Source organism: Syngnathus scovelli, chromosome 13 (assembly GCF_024217435.2).
Source record: "Syngnathus scovelli strain Florida chromosome 13, RoL_Ssco_1.2, whole genome shotgun sequence".
NCBI lineage: Eukaryota > Metazoa > Chordata > Actinopteri > Syngnathiformes > Syngnathidae > Syngnathus > Syngnathus scovelli.
Window position 1 is genome coordinate 14,242,130 of NC_090859.1, and position 14,726 is coordinate 14,256,855.

The following is a 14,726-nucleotide window of genomic DNA, read 5'->3' on the forward strand; positions in this document are numbered from 1 at the left end:
ATTAGGGACACCCTTGAGAATTTGAACCCGTTTTAGTCACAATGAAGGTAGTTTATCAAGATTTTGCACATTTCTACATAGTTTATAGATTTAACTGTTCACCTTCAAGATTGTTATTTGGAAAAAACAAATACTCTGCTGGCCTAAATCACACTGCACTCTCTGGGGCGAGTGTGTAAGGAAGGTAAATCCAATCTAAATCGCATTTTCTGCTCACGGCGCAGTTTCATCTGCCTCATTCTGCAGTCTTTGACTCTTCCTGGCTCTCTTCCCCGCAGCTATTCATTCCTCCTCTCTTTCCACGGATTGAGGATTTCTTTTCTTTTTTTTTTTTCCTACCCGAAAGCCTCCAAGGATGCAATTACCCCTTAACCCCTGGCCCGGTTCACCTCCTGTACAGTCTCATTTTTTTTGCCCCCACACGTGGTTCTGAATTATGACCCACAGTGACATTTGAGCCAGGAACTCATTTGCACCGACTGCATTAAACGGTGCGACCAGTCAGCTTGTTTCTGGTCCTTGTAGACATTAAAAATTTACCGTTGAGCTTTTTTTTCAAACTCGGTGGCATCATGAAAAAGTCAACTTTCGTTGGATAAACTTTGCAATTAAAGTGGTTGCCGCGAATAGCGAGAATCCACAAGTCTATCGATTCTCCCCAAAATGCAGCTTGACTGCTTTTCTTTTTTTTTTTTTTTCAATTTCTGACTATATATATGATTTATGACGTAGTGTAGTAGCTGAACTATCAGCACAATATCATTTACTTTATCTATGAACGCCACCTTGCGGGGGAAATAAATGGTCACTTTCGGGTTTATACACAATGCTCCATTTTCATTGTTTACATTATTGATATTTAAAAGATACGCCACTGTCCATGAACACACCAACTTCACAGTGCTTATAAATCAATATTTTGTTTACTTTCAATGAGTCCATTCATCTCATTGTGTCAAGATTTAGTTTGGCCACACGATGGCGAGCGTGATTGCAATTTACAGCGGAACACAAAGTTTTATCTTTCAAAATAAAAGCTTTGGACTGCCCTTGTTGTGCACACTTGTTGATTTTATACAAGTTTTTGAAAACATTATTATTATTTTTGTGTACGAACAAAGGAATAAACTTTTATTTTTATGGATATTGCGTCGTGAAAGTGAAGCTTTCGAAAATGTTGTCATTTATTGTGAATAAACGTTACCGGATATGGATTATCTTAGTGGGTCTTCCGATTCAGCGGTTGCCGCTCGCTTCAGACGGAGTGGGAGGGAAACACACGCAGCCTTTGACCGAGCGAGGTTGGAGCATCACCCGCACGCTTGCGGTGGCCTTCCTGGCTCTACATTTACCCTTAAACTGGATTATAACACGCAAACAAAAACGGCTGGGATGCCTGCGAGTAAAAACTTACAAGGTAAAACCGAATTTTGTGTCCGATTTTATTTTTCGGTGGCGCGCTTCAATTCAAGTAATTACATTGGATTGTTTAAGCTAGGTGACGTCCATTTTCACAGTCTTTTTCTTTCATTTAGGAGGGAAAGCCTTCGGGCTGTTAAAGGAGCAACAAAGGCAAAAACTGGAGGAGGTGAATCAGGTGAATTATGTCCAACCGTCCGTTTTGTTTGTTTATTTATTTATTTGGCGGCCAACGTATCGACTTTGGGAAGTACGCGCGTGCACTTGACAGTGTGACGATGCTCGGGGACGTCATCTCAAAATGTCTGACCTCATTGTGCTTTATTCGATTTGCTTTCCACTACCGACGTTACACCTGTCTTGTGGGTGTTTTGACCCCCTGGGGGGGGACAGGTGTGCGTGTGCATGTGCGCCATTCGATCAATGAGGTTTTTTGTCTGGCGCTGATATGAAGCTCTTCTTTTGCATGTATTATTTGCCCATTAAATTTTGGCCCCTCCTTTGTGAGAACACGAAAAGGCAATTCATGAGGCCTGTTGGGACATTCCTGTACATCACTGCCTTATTTTTTTATGTCATTGGAGCAGGGGGGTTTCCCCCAAGATTAGCGTTATGAGCCAAATATCTGCTGATTTATATTCTTCTTGGAGCAGGCGTCTATGAAAAGCTATTGGCGGTAAGCTCTTTGTCCTCACTAGTAAGACAATTCAGTGTGACTCTGCCCAGTCATTTTCCTCCCCGCCTACTCGGCCTACTCATACAACCTTGAAATGCTTATCAAGAACATCGAAGAAAAAATTTTATCACCGCTCATGACATTGTAAAATTCTACAAGGGCAAATATCCAGCACCTATCCTGTAGTTCTGGTAGCAACCAGATGTGGTGTCAGTACTGGTGCGTTCCATAATTCCAATTTGAATGAGGACGCTACGCTGGAAGCAGACTGCTCTTGATCTTCATCACGCTTCATTTGAAACGCGGCAGACTTTTGGAGGTCAGACGAGAATGTGACTCCACATGGCGAATTGCTTCATTATCATTTCATTAGCGTGGAGCCCTCCTGGCATTTTTTTTTTTTTTCCTTCACGCACTGACGAGGTGCCCTACTTTTATAAACTCACTCAGTCGTAACGAATCAACCGGGACGAGCGCCCCCGTCGTGCGAGTCATCGTGTATTTAAGCCTTTTTGACAGCAAGAATTGTCCTAATCCTTGTGTTTTTCTACCTCTGATCAGGAATTCCTGGAGGACCAAAAGTACAGGGATGAAGAGGACCTCGCAGAGAAGCTGGAAGGTTTCAAAAGTAAGCAGTCAGTGTTTTGACAGCCACGTTTCTACTCTCCAGCGCAATACTCTCGAAGCACCACGTCGATGAAACATATCGGAATGCAGTTGTGTTACTGCCTCAATTGTTTTTTAAATGTCTTCACACAAACACACACTTCCCCGTGTGAGAATAGGCTGCGTTGAGGTTTGGCAAGGCCAAGTACGGCCCGCAATGGAATGCAGAAGAATGTTTCTTTTTTTTCTTTTCTTTTTATCGCAGCCCGGTGTTATCATGCACTGCAGAACTTTACTCCCGCCCGCCGGCAAACACAAAAAGCATCGTTACAACGACCTCATTGTGAGATATAAACGCACACGAGGGTAAATATTCCTCGTCGGCGGCGCATTTCAGCATGACGTCAAGCTGCTTCGAGAAGCCACAACAGAAGACTCCCTGAGGACTGAACCTTGGAGACCAAAACCGGCGCGCTTGTTCTTTCTTTTGTCGCTGTGCGGCATGCACTAATATTCATGCTGAGATTTTCAAATCGCAAATCTGCTAAAGCAATGTTCCCCACCTTCTGTTGAGCCAAGGCACATATTTTAGATTGGGTAAACACCATTAAACAATAATATGAGTAACTGACCCCGCCCCTTCTTAAAAAAAAAAAAGGCCAACACATCCCACACGAGGACAAAACAAAGCCTTTGCCTAAAATGAATCTCATTTCCTTGGCACAGACGACAAAGCAGCACTCGTTGCTGACATAAATGATGCCATATTACGCAATATCGTGTATTGGTATGTTGAGAATGTCCATGTGTCCCTAAATTCCAGCTGTCCTTGAAAGCAGCACGTTAGCGTCTGGCTGAATATGGACTCTAAAGAGGCCGCAGACTCGGGTCGGCTTGTTTTCTGCGGCTGCAGATGATCAACAGGCTGTGTCACTCAGCTGTGTGTGTGTGTGTGTGTGTGTTATGCGAGGAGGCCTACTCCCCCAAGTTTGGGAACAGGCTGATCATTGTCCCATCCCGCTCCCCACGGGTTCACACAGTTAACACAGTTCCGTCTCACACACACACACACACACACACAGCTGCCATTGTGCGGCAGAACGTGTAATCTGACTAGAGGAGAGGAAAAACGGCGGCGATATTTTAGGAGAGAAGCAGCCTTTTCAAAACAGCAGATGTAAAAACACTCTTGTTCCTGTCACTTAAGTGTGTCGCATAAATCTGACTCGACGTTTTGTGTGGACATTATTGGAGTATGATTCTGTGCAAAAGGAAAACAAAAGCCGCCTGTCGGCATCAGCTGCTTGAAGTTTTTTTTTTTTTTTATTTCTCTCTCTCTCTTTCTTATCTCTTCTTGTGCTTGTTCCTCAGATAAATATGCAGAATTTGACCTGAATGACCAAGGCGAGATCGGTGAGTAACCGGGATGTTGACTCAACGTGCAAAGTCAACAGCCGGGGGACAATGACAAACCTTGTGTCATTGTCGGAAAAAAAAAGTTTATCGCCGAGAGGCTGAAACATTTGCACGGCCATTTTAAAAGAAACAAAAATAACGGATGGATTTGTCCCGCCTCTCAGATCTGATGGGCCTCAAGCGGATGATGGAGAAGCTCGGCGTTCCCAAGACGCACTTGGAGCTGAAGAAGATGATCATGGAGGTGACGGGCGGCGGCAGCAGCAACACCATCGACTACAGGGACTTTGTCAAGATGATGCTGGGCAAACGCTCGGCCGTGCTCAAACTGTGAGTTCCCCCCCCGCACGGCCATCTCGTAACCATCTGCGTCAGCCAATTGTGTCATGCGGCCGCGGAGATGAACGCTGATGTCACTGGCCGCCTCGGCCATTAATCTCCATAGCGACAAAACCCGGCCGGCGTTATTCTTAGCCGTGTGATCATGTGATTCGTTAGGGAGGTGATTATTGGTGAGTCACCGATAAATGCACACAAGTTTTGAACCTTAGGGGTCATTGTTGTCCCATGGCATGGGAGTAATTAAAAAATACTCAAATATATTTTTTTGCAAGGCACGGTGGTGACGTTTGCCGCTATTTTGAATCGGGTTATCGCAGCTGATCTCTTTTAAAGCAGCCGGCTTCGGGGGCGAGATGCATGTCAGCTCTGCGGGACTAAGCCGGCTGCACTGTTTAGTCGGCAAATCTCCTTATCCTTAAATGCGCCGACCGAGGAAAAAATGCACAACTTTTCCTCCTTTTGCCCTCCATCCCTTTATTTTTATTTTTAAACACAAAAATACATCACTCAACCCCACACAGCTGTCATCGGTGAATAAACCAGTGAAGTTGTTTTGTTATTCACTCTAGATCAGCGTCGACGGTTTGCATCGGGGATGGCTCCGATGCCGGCGATTGGTGGGCACACCCAAAGGAAACAGATTGGCAGATATTGCCAGGGGGCCTGGCTGTACGCCGGGGGGGACTCCACTGGCATTTAGTTGGCCCTGACCTGACCTGATTTTATTGTCCACAAAGCTTTGACATATTTCACGCGTGTTTAAAAACTCAAGAACAAGCCAACTGTGCTGTGAGTCAATGTCACTATGTCTCACCGCCGCAGAATAACTTCTTGAGGAATGTAACCATGACTCTGTCAGCCGCCCAGCAACAGAAAAGAACCTTCGAGGAGGCCTGGAGCAGAACTTTTCTATGCCGTAATGATAACATTCCACACCATTGACTGAATTCCTAATCAAACGCTGGCAGCTGCAAAGGCGAAAAATGCAGCTCCTGAGCTCGCAGGGAAAGTGCGATAGGAGGAGGAATGCTTTTCCAAAGCCATTGGCAGAAGACAAAACACTTAATGGAGAATTAACGTCCATTAAGCTCCTAATTTGTACTCGGGGCGGCTCATCACGATAAACGGAGAACATTGAAAATCTATTTTAAAAAATGCCAGCAGTGGAGAACAAAATGAGCATCAGCCGCTCTTTCAACATCTGCTTGACTTTTCTCGGGGGGCTTACTGGAGCCCGCATGCCAGTTTGCCCAAAAAGGAAATTAAAGATGTTGGCTCAAAATAGCTGTCTGCAAATCTTTTCAGTGCGTACAATCATCCCTTTGACGCTTGCCCCCACCACCCCCGGCGCTCAGACAAAAATGTTGCACATAAACGCCACCCAGGACGGCCATTTTGTTTCTGACCCTTTTTCATCTCCCTCTTTCCGCAGAGTCCTGATCTTCGAAGACAAAGCCAACGGGGCGCCGTCCTGCAAGCCGGACGGCCCGCCTCCGAAGCGGGACATCTCCAGCCTGCCTTAAGATTGCCCACCGCTCATCCAACCCCCCCTCCTCCTCCCTTTCCTGCCTTCACGGGCGTCTTTCCCATCTTCTTACCCAGGTGGACCACTGATGGACGAAGGAGTGACGCGCGCCGCGTGGAAAGGTGTCTGTCTTGCGTTAGAGCTTGTCGGTATACCATGTTTGACTGTGAATATTATCCTTTAGGTACATTGTAGCATCAGTAGTGGACGTGTATTCTCGTCGAGTTGATTTCTTTTTTTAAGTAGTCGAGTGTTGCGTATTAAGGGAAGACGCTTTTATTTTTCGAGCAGCACAAGCAGCTTTCTTCATCCCATTTCCGTGGCAGCCTCGCAAGGATTCTCGCCGCGCCCACCTCGGTCCGCGTTTGAGAGATTAACGGGCCCCGCTGCCTAGGGAGCCGGCACGCTGATCTGGAATCAGTAACTCGTTTTGTCGGGTCCGCCTTTTGGACTTTTGACTCGCGCTTGCGTCGTGTTTTAAGGTCAAGCGCGCATGCAGGGGGACTGCGATTTACGGGTGCAAACGTACCACGCGACAATAACAGCAGCACAATCATGTTCTTTCCAAGTGCCTCGGTGCGGAACCAACAGGGAGCTCGTGCAAATGCGCGGTCCAAGCAGTAAATGAGAACTCCACAAATCCGTGAAATCGCTCTTCACGTTTGTCGCATTTGTTATGTTGTACTTTGAGTGATTGATCGTCGTCCTCCTTTTAACACTGTGTCATTGTCAAAGTTGTCCACCGACTTCTTTTTGACACGAGTCTTTGTCAATGTTCGAACTTTTTACAGTGGTACCTCAAAGGTTTGAGATCAGTTTAACAAAATGAGGATCCGATATTTGGGCTGGATGTTCGGGATATGATTCAAATGAAGAATATTTGGCAAAAATATGGCAGCTACCAAGTCGGCTGCTAACACGAGAAGCTAACGTAGCACTCCACATATTTGGGAGGGTATATTTAGCCTGAAATTGAGCCAGAGCATCTTCTCGAAATGAGGTCCATTAGAGTACGCTGATGCTATTTTTTTTTAAAGTCTTATTTTTCCAATTTTTCAATCGTAAGGGCCTTGGATGTACCACTCAATTTCACTTTTGTTGTCCTGTGTGTGTGTGCTGTGATTTGTGCCTCTCAATCTCCACTCGCACTGTCTAACTGTGATTGTGTCATATTTTAAGGCCCATTTCATGTGTTTTTGTTTGACCTTGAGCTGGTGTATGTTTCACAGCGTGCAGGCTTTTTTTTAGCGTTGTTTATTAAAAAAAATGCACATTGTTTTCCCCCTTTGTTTTTGTTTTTTTGCAGACACCAAAGGAATTAAAACAGTCTTCTGATACTGTGTTTACTGCGGGATATGATTAATGTGTTGCTTTTAAATAAAAAGAGGGAATTAGAGGAGCTGAAAGTACTTAAGCACAAGACTTGATTTGGTTTCCATTTTCCAGCTCACTTAGACTGTCAAAACATGCCAGTCACTTTATAACACCCCATTCAATTGCTTTGATTTATGTCTTTAAGCAATCTGCTGCCACCTACTGATCACTTTTATTCATGCACTGAGCGAGGATGCATGCTGAATTAGGAAGACAATAAAAGGGTGATAAAAGTACGTAAACGCAACGTAAAAAGAGTTGATGGGGGGGGGGGGGCCTTGAAGCTGTCAGTCTGACAAATCTTTCGGCTTTATGATGAATTCACCTCTGTATTCTTCACAAAGATTGCCAATTATATGAGCAGTTTGGAGAGCAACGTCTCTTTCTGGTTGACCTTGAAGGCAAATTGTGTAAACAGGAGATCGTTGTCTTCTGATTAGCAGGAAGTGCCCGTTGAGTGTAAACAGGAGATAAGGACGCGAGTGCGTTCCCTAACCTTAAACTTTTTGTAAAGACGAGGTAGGACAGCGTTATTGGTGTTTAGAAGTTGATTTTATTTTGTGGTGACGTACCAAATAACACATACATGCTTGAAAAGAACAATTGATTGTCAAATGAATTAATCAGCGGGGCATTAAATAAACTTCACGTTTCCGAGGGTAGCCTGAAGGTATCACGCTACGTCATTTACGTTTGACTACGTCAGGCAAGCAGAGGCAACGTCGTCTGCGTCGGCCCCTCCCACTACGTGCGGCGCGGAGGCTCTCTTAGAGCTCGGAGTCGGAGCTCGCAGTCCATCCGTGCCCGTCGCTTGCTGCTTGGCTAGCGAGGACACTGCGGGAAGATGGCGACGGAGAAACTCAAACACGAGGGCAGAGTCAAAATCGGACACTACATCCTCGGCGACACGCTCGGAGTGGGCACGTTTGGGAAGGTTAAAGGTAAGAAGCAGCGAGACAGGACCCCCCCCCCCCCCTCCTTTTCCCTCCCCTCACTTACTTCAACTGAAAGATGGTGGCCGGCGAAGCTTTTTAGCATCGCGGCTAATTTGCAAAGCTAACTTGTCAACCCGGGCAAGGCTTCGCACTTGTTGTCTCCTCATGCTACCCGTTTGCTCAACTTGTTTGCGACGACTTAACGTCGCCACACACCGCCGGTTAGTACCAGCTCGCTTTGTTGAGGGCAGTAGAGTTGGTGGTTAGCCGTAGGGAGCCACAAGTCGCTTGTCAAGGTAGCCACCGGGAAGTGAAGCTCTTCTAAATGACGCTCACGCAAGCTAAAATATGTTTGTTTGTTTTAAATTGAAGAAATCATGCCGCTATACGCTAAACGCCGCCGGGCATGTTCTTTGGCTTCCATTTAAAAGACTGTCAAGCTAGGTATTTAAATGTGTAGGTAAATTATTTTGAAGCGACACTCGTGGATTGGTGACGGGAGGGGCGGAGAGGGGGGTGGCACTGTGAACTTTTGTCATTTGGTGAGAAACAAGCGACGTGACCGGAGTTTAATTAAGTCCACTGCCATTGTTGTTTTTGAAGTCTTTGTTTCTTTTTGTACCCTTAGCAGTTAGCAGTGCAGCTATTAAGTTGCAACTTGATCCAAAATTAGTTACATGGAAAAAAACATCACTGTCACTTTTGCCAGTTCTGGTCACCTTTCCACACCAATATGCAGATTTTAAAAAAAAAAACCTCATCGTTACAAACTAAACAAGCGCCATGCAACTAACTTTGTTCAAATTTAGATCTCTTACCCCATTTATACTGCCCACCCCTATCCAATATATAGTTTTTGTGACATTTTATTTGGGCGGTGTGCCTTGAAGTTTTCCTGTTGTAAAATATTTACCCTGGCTCAACAAAGGTTGGTAAGCACTGTTATAGAATCATAAAAAAACTTTATACTAACGTTACAGGCAAAGTGTTTAGCAGTATTTTGAAGTTATTGCCTGCCATTCTAGTTTTTAAGTCCCTGTTTAAAATCCTCTTTAGTGCACAAGAAACTATTACAGTGGGCAAAATGTTGGTGGTCATTGTTTTCGTTGTATCTTCTCGCAGTGGGCCAACACGAGCTGACCAAGCACCAAGTAGCAGTGAAGATCCTGAACCGGCAGAAGATTCGCAGTTTGGACGTGGTGGGCAAGATCCGCCGGGAAATCCAGAACCTCAAGCTTTTCAGGCACCCCCACATCATTAAACTGTGAGTCCTAGATTACAATCCACGGGCGAGTCTCCTAATCCCCCCCACACAAGGCGCCACATCATTGCCACCCACTGAGCTATTCCCAGCCTCGAATGGAGGCTTCCACAGGCCATCCATTTGGGATGATATCCGTCTGAGCCGCGTTTATCCCCTCACAATTAGGTGTAATGTAAAATTGCTAAATTTAAACCACATCAGTGGTGGCATGAGATAAAGTGGCCCTTGAAAGCTCTTTTTAACTTAAAAATATTTCTAACATTCCTAACTTTGTTTCTGCTGGCGGTGCACAGTTGGCCTAATTCATATTTTGTACTAAACAGGTATCAGGTGATCAGCACCCCGACGGATATCTTCATGGTGATGGAGTATGTCTCGGGAGGGGAGCTCTTTGACTACATTCTCAAGAATGGAAAGGTAGTTTTATTCACTGCTTCTCCTCTTTTTCCATTTTGGATGGGACAACATAAATAATTAGATCACTTTTGAACAACATGCTAACATGCTGTGCAAAAGTCCATTGATGGGCTAATCTAACTAGCATCACAAGTTGATCATATTGTTTACCCAAAGCAAAAAAAATTACTGCAGCTTTTTAACTTGTTTGTGAAACTCTTCATGTATTGGCTGTTTGTTCTATACTGCCCCCTGGTGGCCATGGTGCACACACCAAAAGACTGGTTGAAACACGAACTCGGGGTGCGCAGTGTGAAATTCTTTAGAGTCTAGTTGCTTATGTCATCATGAAGAGCAATTTTGCAAGCGGCCAGGCGAGAAGAACGTGGCGTCACTGCCAGCCTTGCACTTTTCACCGAAATGTCAGAACACGACGAAAGGCGTCGCTTTGCGCCTCTCACCTCGCACTCAATTTGCACCTTTATTCTTCCGGTAGTTGGACGAGAAGGAGAGTCGTCGACTGTTCCAGCAGATCATCTCAGCCGTGGATTATTGCCACCGGCACATGGTGGTGCATCGGGACCTCAAGCCGGAAAATGTGCTGCTGGACGCGCACATGAATGCAAAGATAGCTGATTTTGGTAAGCAAGTCGCCGTCATACGCCAAGGCGAGATCTGATTGGTTATCGTCAAGGAGTCAGCAGATTCTGCTCCTATCCTCCCACTTTGGCAGATGCAATTCTGGCATAAAGCTCATGAAATCAATGACGTGAATCCACATCAAAATCTTTGCGTCCAGGTTTATCCAACATGATGTCTGATGGAGAATTCCTGCGGACGAGTTGCGGTTCCCCCAACTATGCTGCTCCTGAAGTGATCTCTGGAAGGTTCTGAACGTCCTCCGGCAGCACCTGTCAATACTCTCGACACAATTTCATATTTCCCGTGCTCGCCTCTGCTGTCAGATTGTACGCCGGGCCCGAGGTGGACATCTGGAGCAGCGGGGTGATCCTCTACGCCCTGCTGTGCGGCACGCTGCCGTTCGACGACGACCACGTGCCCACGCTCTTCAAGAAGATCTGCGATGGCATCTTCTTCACGCCGCCGTACCTCAACCCTGCCGTCACCAGCCTCCTCAAGCACATGCTGCAGGTGGACCCCATGAAGAGAGCCACCATCAAAGAGATCAGGTGAGGAACATCACGCCTTTGTTGCCTTGACTACTGCTTCAGTTGTTTTTTTTTTTTCCATCTGCATTCGTTTGGCGGTTATCATATAGTTTGGGAGAATTACCGCCACCCTCTGGACACCGGTGGTGCTGCATGTACAGTATTTGTGACGTGATGCATGAGAAGTACTTGTTTCCCCTCGCAGAGAGGATGACTGGTTCAAGCAGGACCTCCCCAAGTACTTGTTCCCCGAGGACCCGTCGTACAGCAACAGCATGATTGACGACGAGGCCCTTAAGGAAGTGTGCGACAAGTTCGAGTGCACAGAGGAGGAGGTCCTGGCCTGCATCTACAGCCGCAACCACCAGGACCCGCTGGCCGTGGCCTACCACCTCATCATCGACAACCGCCGCATCATGAACGAGGCCAAGGACTTCTACCTGGCCTCCAGCCCGCCCGACTCCTTCCTGGACGACCAGCACCTGAGCTCGTCCGGCACCTCTGTGGCGGCCAGCGTCAAGCCCCACCCGGAGCGCGTGCCCTTCCTGGTGGCGGAGACGCCGCCGCGGCCCCGCCACACGTTGGACGAGCTGAATCCGCAAAAGTCCAAGCACCAGGGCGTGCGGCGGGCCAAGTGGCACCTGGGCATCCGCAGCCAGAGCAGACCCAACGATATCATGACCGAAGTATGCCGCGCCATGAAGCAGCTTGACTACGAGTGGAAGGTGAGCCGGAGATTTACACGTTTGGTTTTTATGGAGTTGAGCTCAATTGCTGCTGACGGGACGTGTGACTTAATTGTTCATTTTTCTTTTTACCTTTCAGGTTGTGAATCCTTATTATTTGCGTGTGAAGAGGAAAAACCCGGTGACGGGCATGCAGACCAAGATGAGCCTTCAACTGTACCAAGTGGACAGCCGGACCTACCTCCTTGACTTCCGAAGTATAGACGGTGCGTCCGACGCTCATGACGCTCATTGTTTTATATTTTTATATATATTTTAAATAATTGCTATGTTTTTCCAGATGACATGCTGGAAACCAAATCCGGCACGGCGACGCCTCTCCGCTCGGGATCGGTCGGCAACTACCGCACCACCATCAAGAGCGAGGCGGACAGCGCTGACTCCCCCCCATCGACCAGCGCCGCCTCGCAGGCCAAGACGGCCGCCGAAGCCTCGCTGGCATCTTCGCTCACCTCCTCCATCGACTCGACGGGGGGCGCCGACGTCCTGTCTGTGCCTCGCCCGGGCAGCCACACCATCGAGTTCTTTGAGATGTGCGCTAACCTCATCAAACTGCTCGCACGATAGCTCGCTAGACACGCACGCACACACACACATACACACACCTACGTCGATCGCTATAGCCTTGTTTGCTCTCCGAGTGTCTTGTTAGCAATAAGCATGCAGTCCAACGGCAGCTCGGCCCAGGATGGCCGGGAGGCGCCGAGAGCATATTTTGGATCAATATGTTAACATCTTCTGGAGTGATTACACTGAATTTGCTGTACTGTCCAGTCAGCCAGCTTCCAGTGCAAAAAAAAAAAAATAAGATCAACTTTTTTTTTCCTGTGCGGGAGAAGGAAGAAGCATCTTTGCACACCTTTCTTTTCATTCCTGCTGCTCTCGTTTTTTTTTGGGGGGGTGGGGGTTCCGCCAAGTGGTGGCGCTTTCATCGAGCTGTTAGGAAGTGCAATGACCCCCCCCCCCCAATCCGCTTTGTGTGGACGAAGTTCATCGATCGATATTAAAGTGCCCCCCCGAATGATGCTGTTTTATTTTCGCAACTGTCGCCTTGTCATCTAATCTAAAAGTGGTGCGTTGAAGCCATCGCATGGCATTTTAATGCGAAAAGTGAAGTGAGGAGCTTGAAGTCAAAGTAGTGCTTTGACGCCATGTTGTTGAGGGAAGATGCTTCATTCAGCCATGTCCAAATAGTGCTTTGATGCTGAAGTTGAATTTGAAGGAAGGAGGGAGGGTCAATCAGGCAGGCCACAGCTGTGGCTAAGAAGTGCTTTGACGCCATCCCGTGGCATTATTGGCCATTGTAAACATTTGTGGACATGATGTCAATTAATTGCAGATGAATTCGTGTTGGGACATGTTTTTGGATTTACACTGCAGGCACAAGTGGCTAATTCCGACTTCACACCGATAATCAATTTCACAGTGACACATATCCTGACAAGCAAAATTCACAACACCTCCAGTCTCTGGCTTTATCTCTGTAGCGACCTGCTCATAACACTAAAGTGACAATTGTGTCACTTGAACCACGCCGTGTAAATCCAACCCAAGCGAAGATAAATTTTTGTTTTTTCGAGATCTGTTGCTGGAATTTTTTTTTTTTCTCCCTGCTTTACTTTTTTCCAATCGGCATCACTTGTCAATCATAAATCACAACTTATTCAATTCGTGTGTATCAACTCTTGCTAACAAACACCAGAGGCTAGTGTGTGAATTGACATCAGTTTTGCCAAGAAATCGTGTGCCTCCTTGATGATCAGTAAAAACAGTAGCTTACAATTTTCTGACTTGACAATCTTAACATTGAAATCAGTTTGGAAACCCCTAAGCTAGTTATGAGTCCAAATTCTGAGACTTCATAGGACCCCCCCCCCTCCCCTATTGTCAACTATTAAAATGACATTTGTTATACTTTGCTAGTTTTTGTTATGATGTAAATCATTTGGAATTGTGTTGTATTGATTTTTTGTTTGTGCAGTTTTGCTAAAAATGTTATAAGCAAATCCCCCCCGTGTGTGTACTTAATTACAATCGACTGCAAAAGCATGACAAGCTTATGAATGTGTCGCTCGTTATGGAAATCTTTTATCGTCTGCTGTCGGGTTGCCTTATACGGCCGAAGCGGGGAACCTACAATAACTTCATACGACCCTAAAACATTTGACACATCATGTGTTTAATTAATAATACATTTTGGGAGGATTTTTTTTTTCCCAGAAATTTTGGAGGAATAAAATAGGACAAAAAGTTCCCCGCCGCTGCCTTATCATCATCATCAGTACTGTTGTTTTGAATTATTGATCCATTTATATTCCCAGTGATAAGTCACACATAAGAAAAAAAACAATAGCACTTGTATTGTTTTGAATTATTTTTGCCAAACTACTGCGGACCTCTGATCCTTGATGGTGGTTGGAGATTTTTTTTTTTTTTTGACACAATGTTTCTATGAAGCAGTATCAGTCATTACTGATGTTGACGGCTTTAAAAGAAGAAAAAAAATGTTACATTTCATCCCGACTGAACACCAAGTTAACTTTGTTATGTTGAAATAAGTTTATGGAAAATCTGAATCATTAAGTTTGGGGAAGGGTTTAATTTCGGGTGTGTATTTGTTTTCCGTATGTATGTATATTGAAAGGTGAATGTTTGGGGAAATGTCACTGTTCGGAGTGGAATTTGTCTGAACTGCTTTGTGTAAAGGGACCCTACTTTCCAAGAGTGACCTGTGTTTATTTGAATGGACAGTGTTGGAATTGTTCCTATCCACAACTGCCTAAATAAACTGCTAAATTGCACACAAACCTAAGCGCTTGGCCGTTGTTTTATAATATATAAAATATTAATATAAAATC

General features: G+C 45.8%; 2 protein-coding genes across 2 annotated transcripts; both read left to right on the forward strand.

The window, feature by feature from the left end:
- The first annotated feature begins 1,242 nt into the window (after positions 1 to 1,242).
- aif1l (allograft inflammatory factor 1-like) lies at positions 1,243 to 7,321 on the forward strand. The gene is made up of 6 exons (XM_049737448.1): positions 1,243 to 1,417; positions 1,536 to 1,597; positions 2,657 to 2,723; positions 4,073 to 4,114; positions 4,282 to 4,447; positions 5,892 to 7,321. The coding sequence occupies exons 1-6, from the start codon at positions 1,393 to 1,395 to the stop codon at positions 5,980 to 5,982; spliced, it is 453 nt and encodes a 150-aa protein (XP_049593405.1). The 5' UTR covers positions 1,243 to 1,392; the 3' UTR covers positions 5,983 to 7,321.
- Positions 7,322 to 8,086: 765 nt separating this feature from the next.
- Positions 8,087 to 14,675, forward strand: prkaa1 (protein kinase, AMP-activated, alpha 1 catalytic subunit). The gene is made up of 9 exons (XM_049737360.2): positions 8,087 to 8,299; positions 9,416 to 9,557; positions 9,881 to 9,974; positions 10,450 to 10,594; positions 10,753 to 10,840; positions 10,919 to 11,143; positions 11,328 to 11,847; positions 11,948 to 12,074; positions 12,149 to 14,675. Exons 1-9 carry the CDS (start codon positions 8,203 to 8,205, stop codon positions 12,433 to 12,435), a joined length of 1,725 nt encoding a protein of 574 aa, XP_049593317.1. The 5' UTR covers positions 8,087 to 8,202; the 3' UTR covers positions 12,436 to 14,675.
- Positions 14,676 to 14,726: the final 51 nt, after the last annotated feature.

Bases quoted from the DNA above. Each gene is read 5' to 3' on its own strand.
- aif1l (XM_049737448.1), top strand. From the start codon at position 1,393: ATGCCTGCGAGTAAAAACTTACAAG. The intron at 1,598-2,656 runs GTGAATTATGTC...ACCTCTGATCAG, and splicing joins AACTGGAGGAGGTGAATCAG to GAATTCCTGGAGGACCAAAA. The intron at 4,115-4,281 runs GTGAGTAACCGG...CCCGCCTCTCAG, and splicing joins GAATGACCAAGGCGAGATCG to ATCTGATGGGCCTCAAGCGG.
- prkaa1 (XM_049737360.2), top strand. From the start codon at position 8,203: ATGGCGACGGAGAAACTCAAACACGAGGGCAGAGTCAAAATCGGACAC. The intron at 9,558-9,880 runs GTGAGTCCTAGA...TGTACTAAACAG, and splicing joins CACCCCCACATCATTAAACT to GTATCAGGTGATCAGCACCC. The intron at 10,595-10,752 runs GTAAGCAAGTCG...CTTTGCGTCCAG, and splicing joins TGCAAAGATAGCTGATTTTG to GTTTATCCAACATGATGTCT.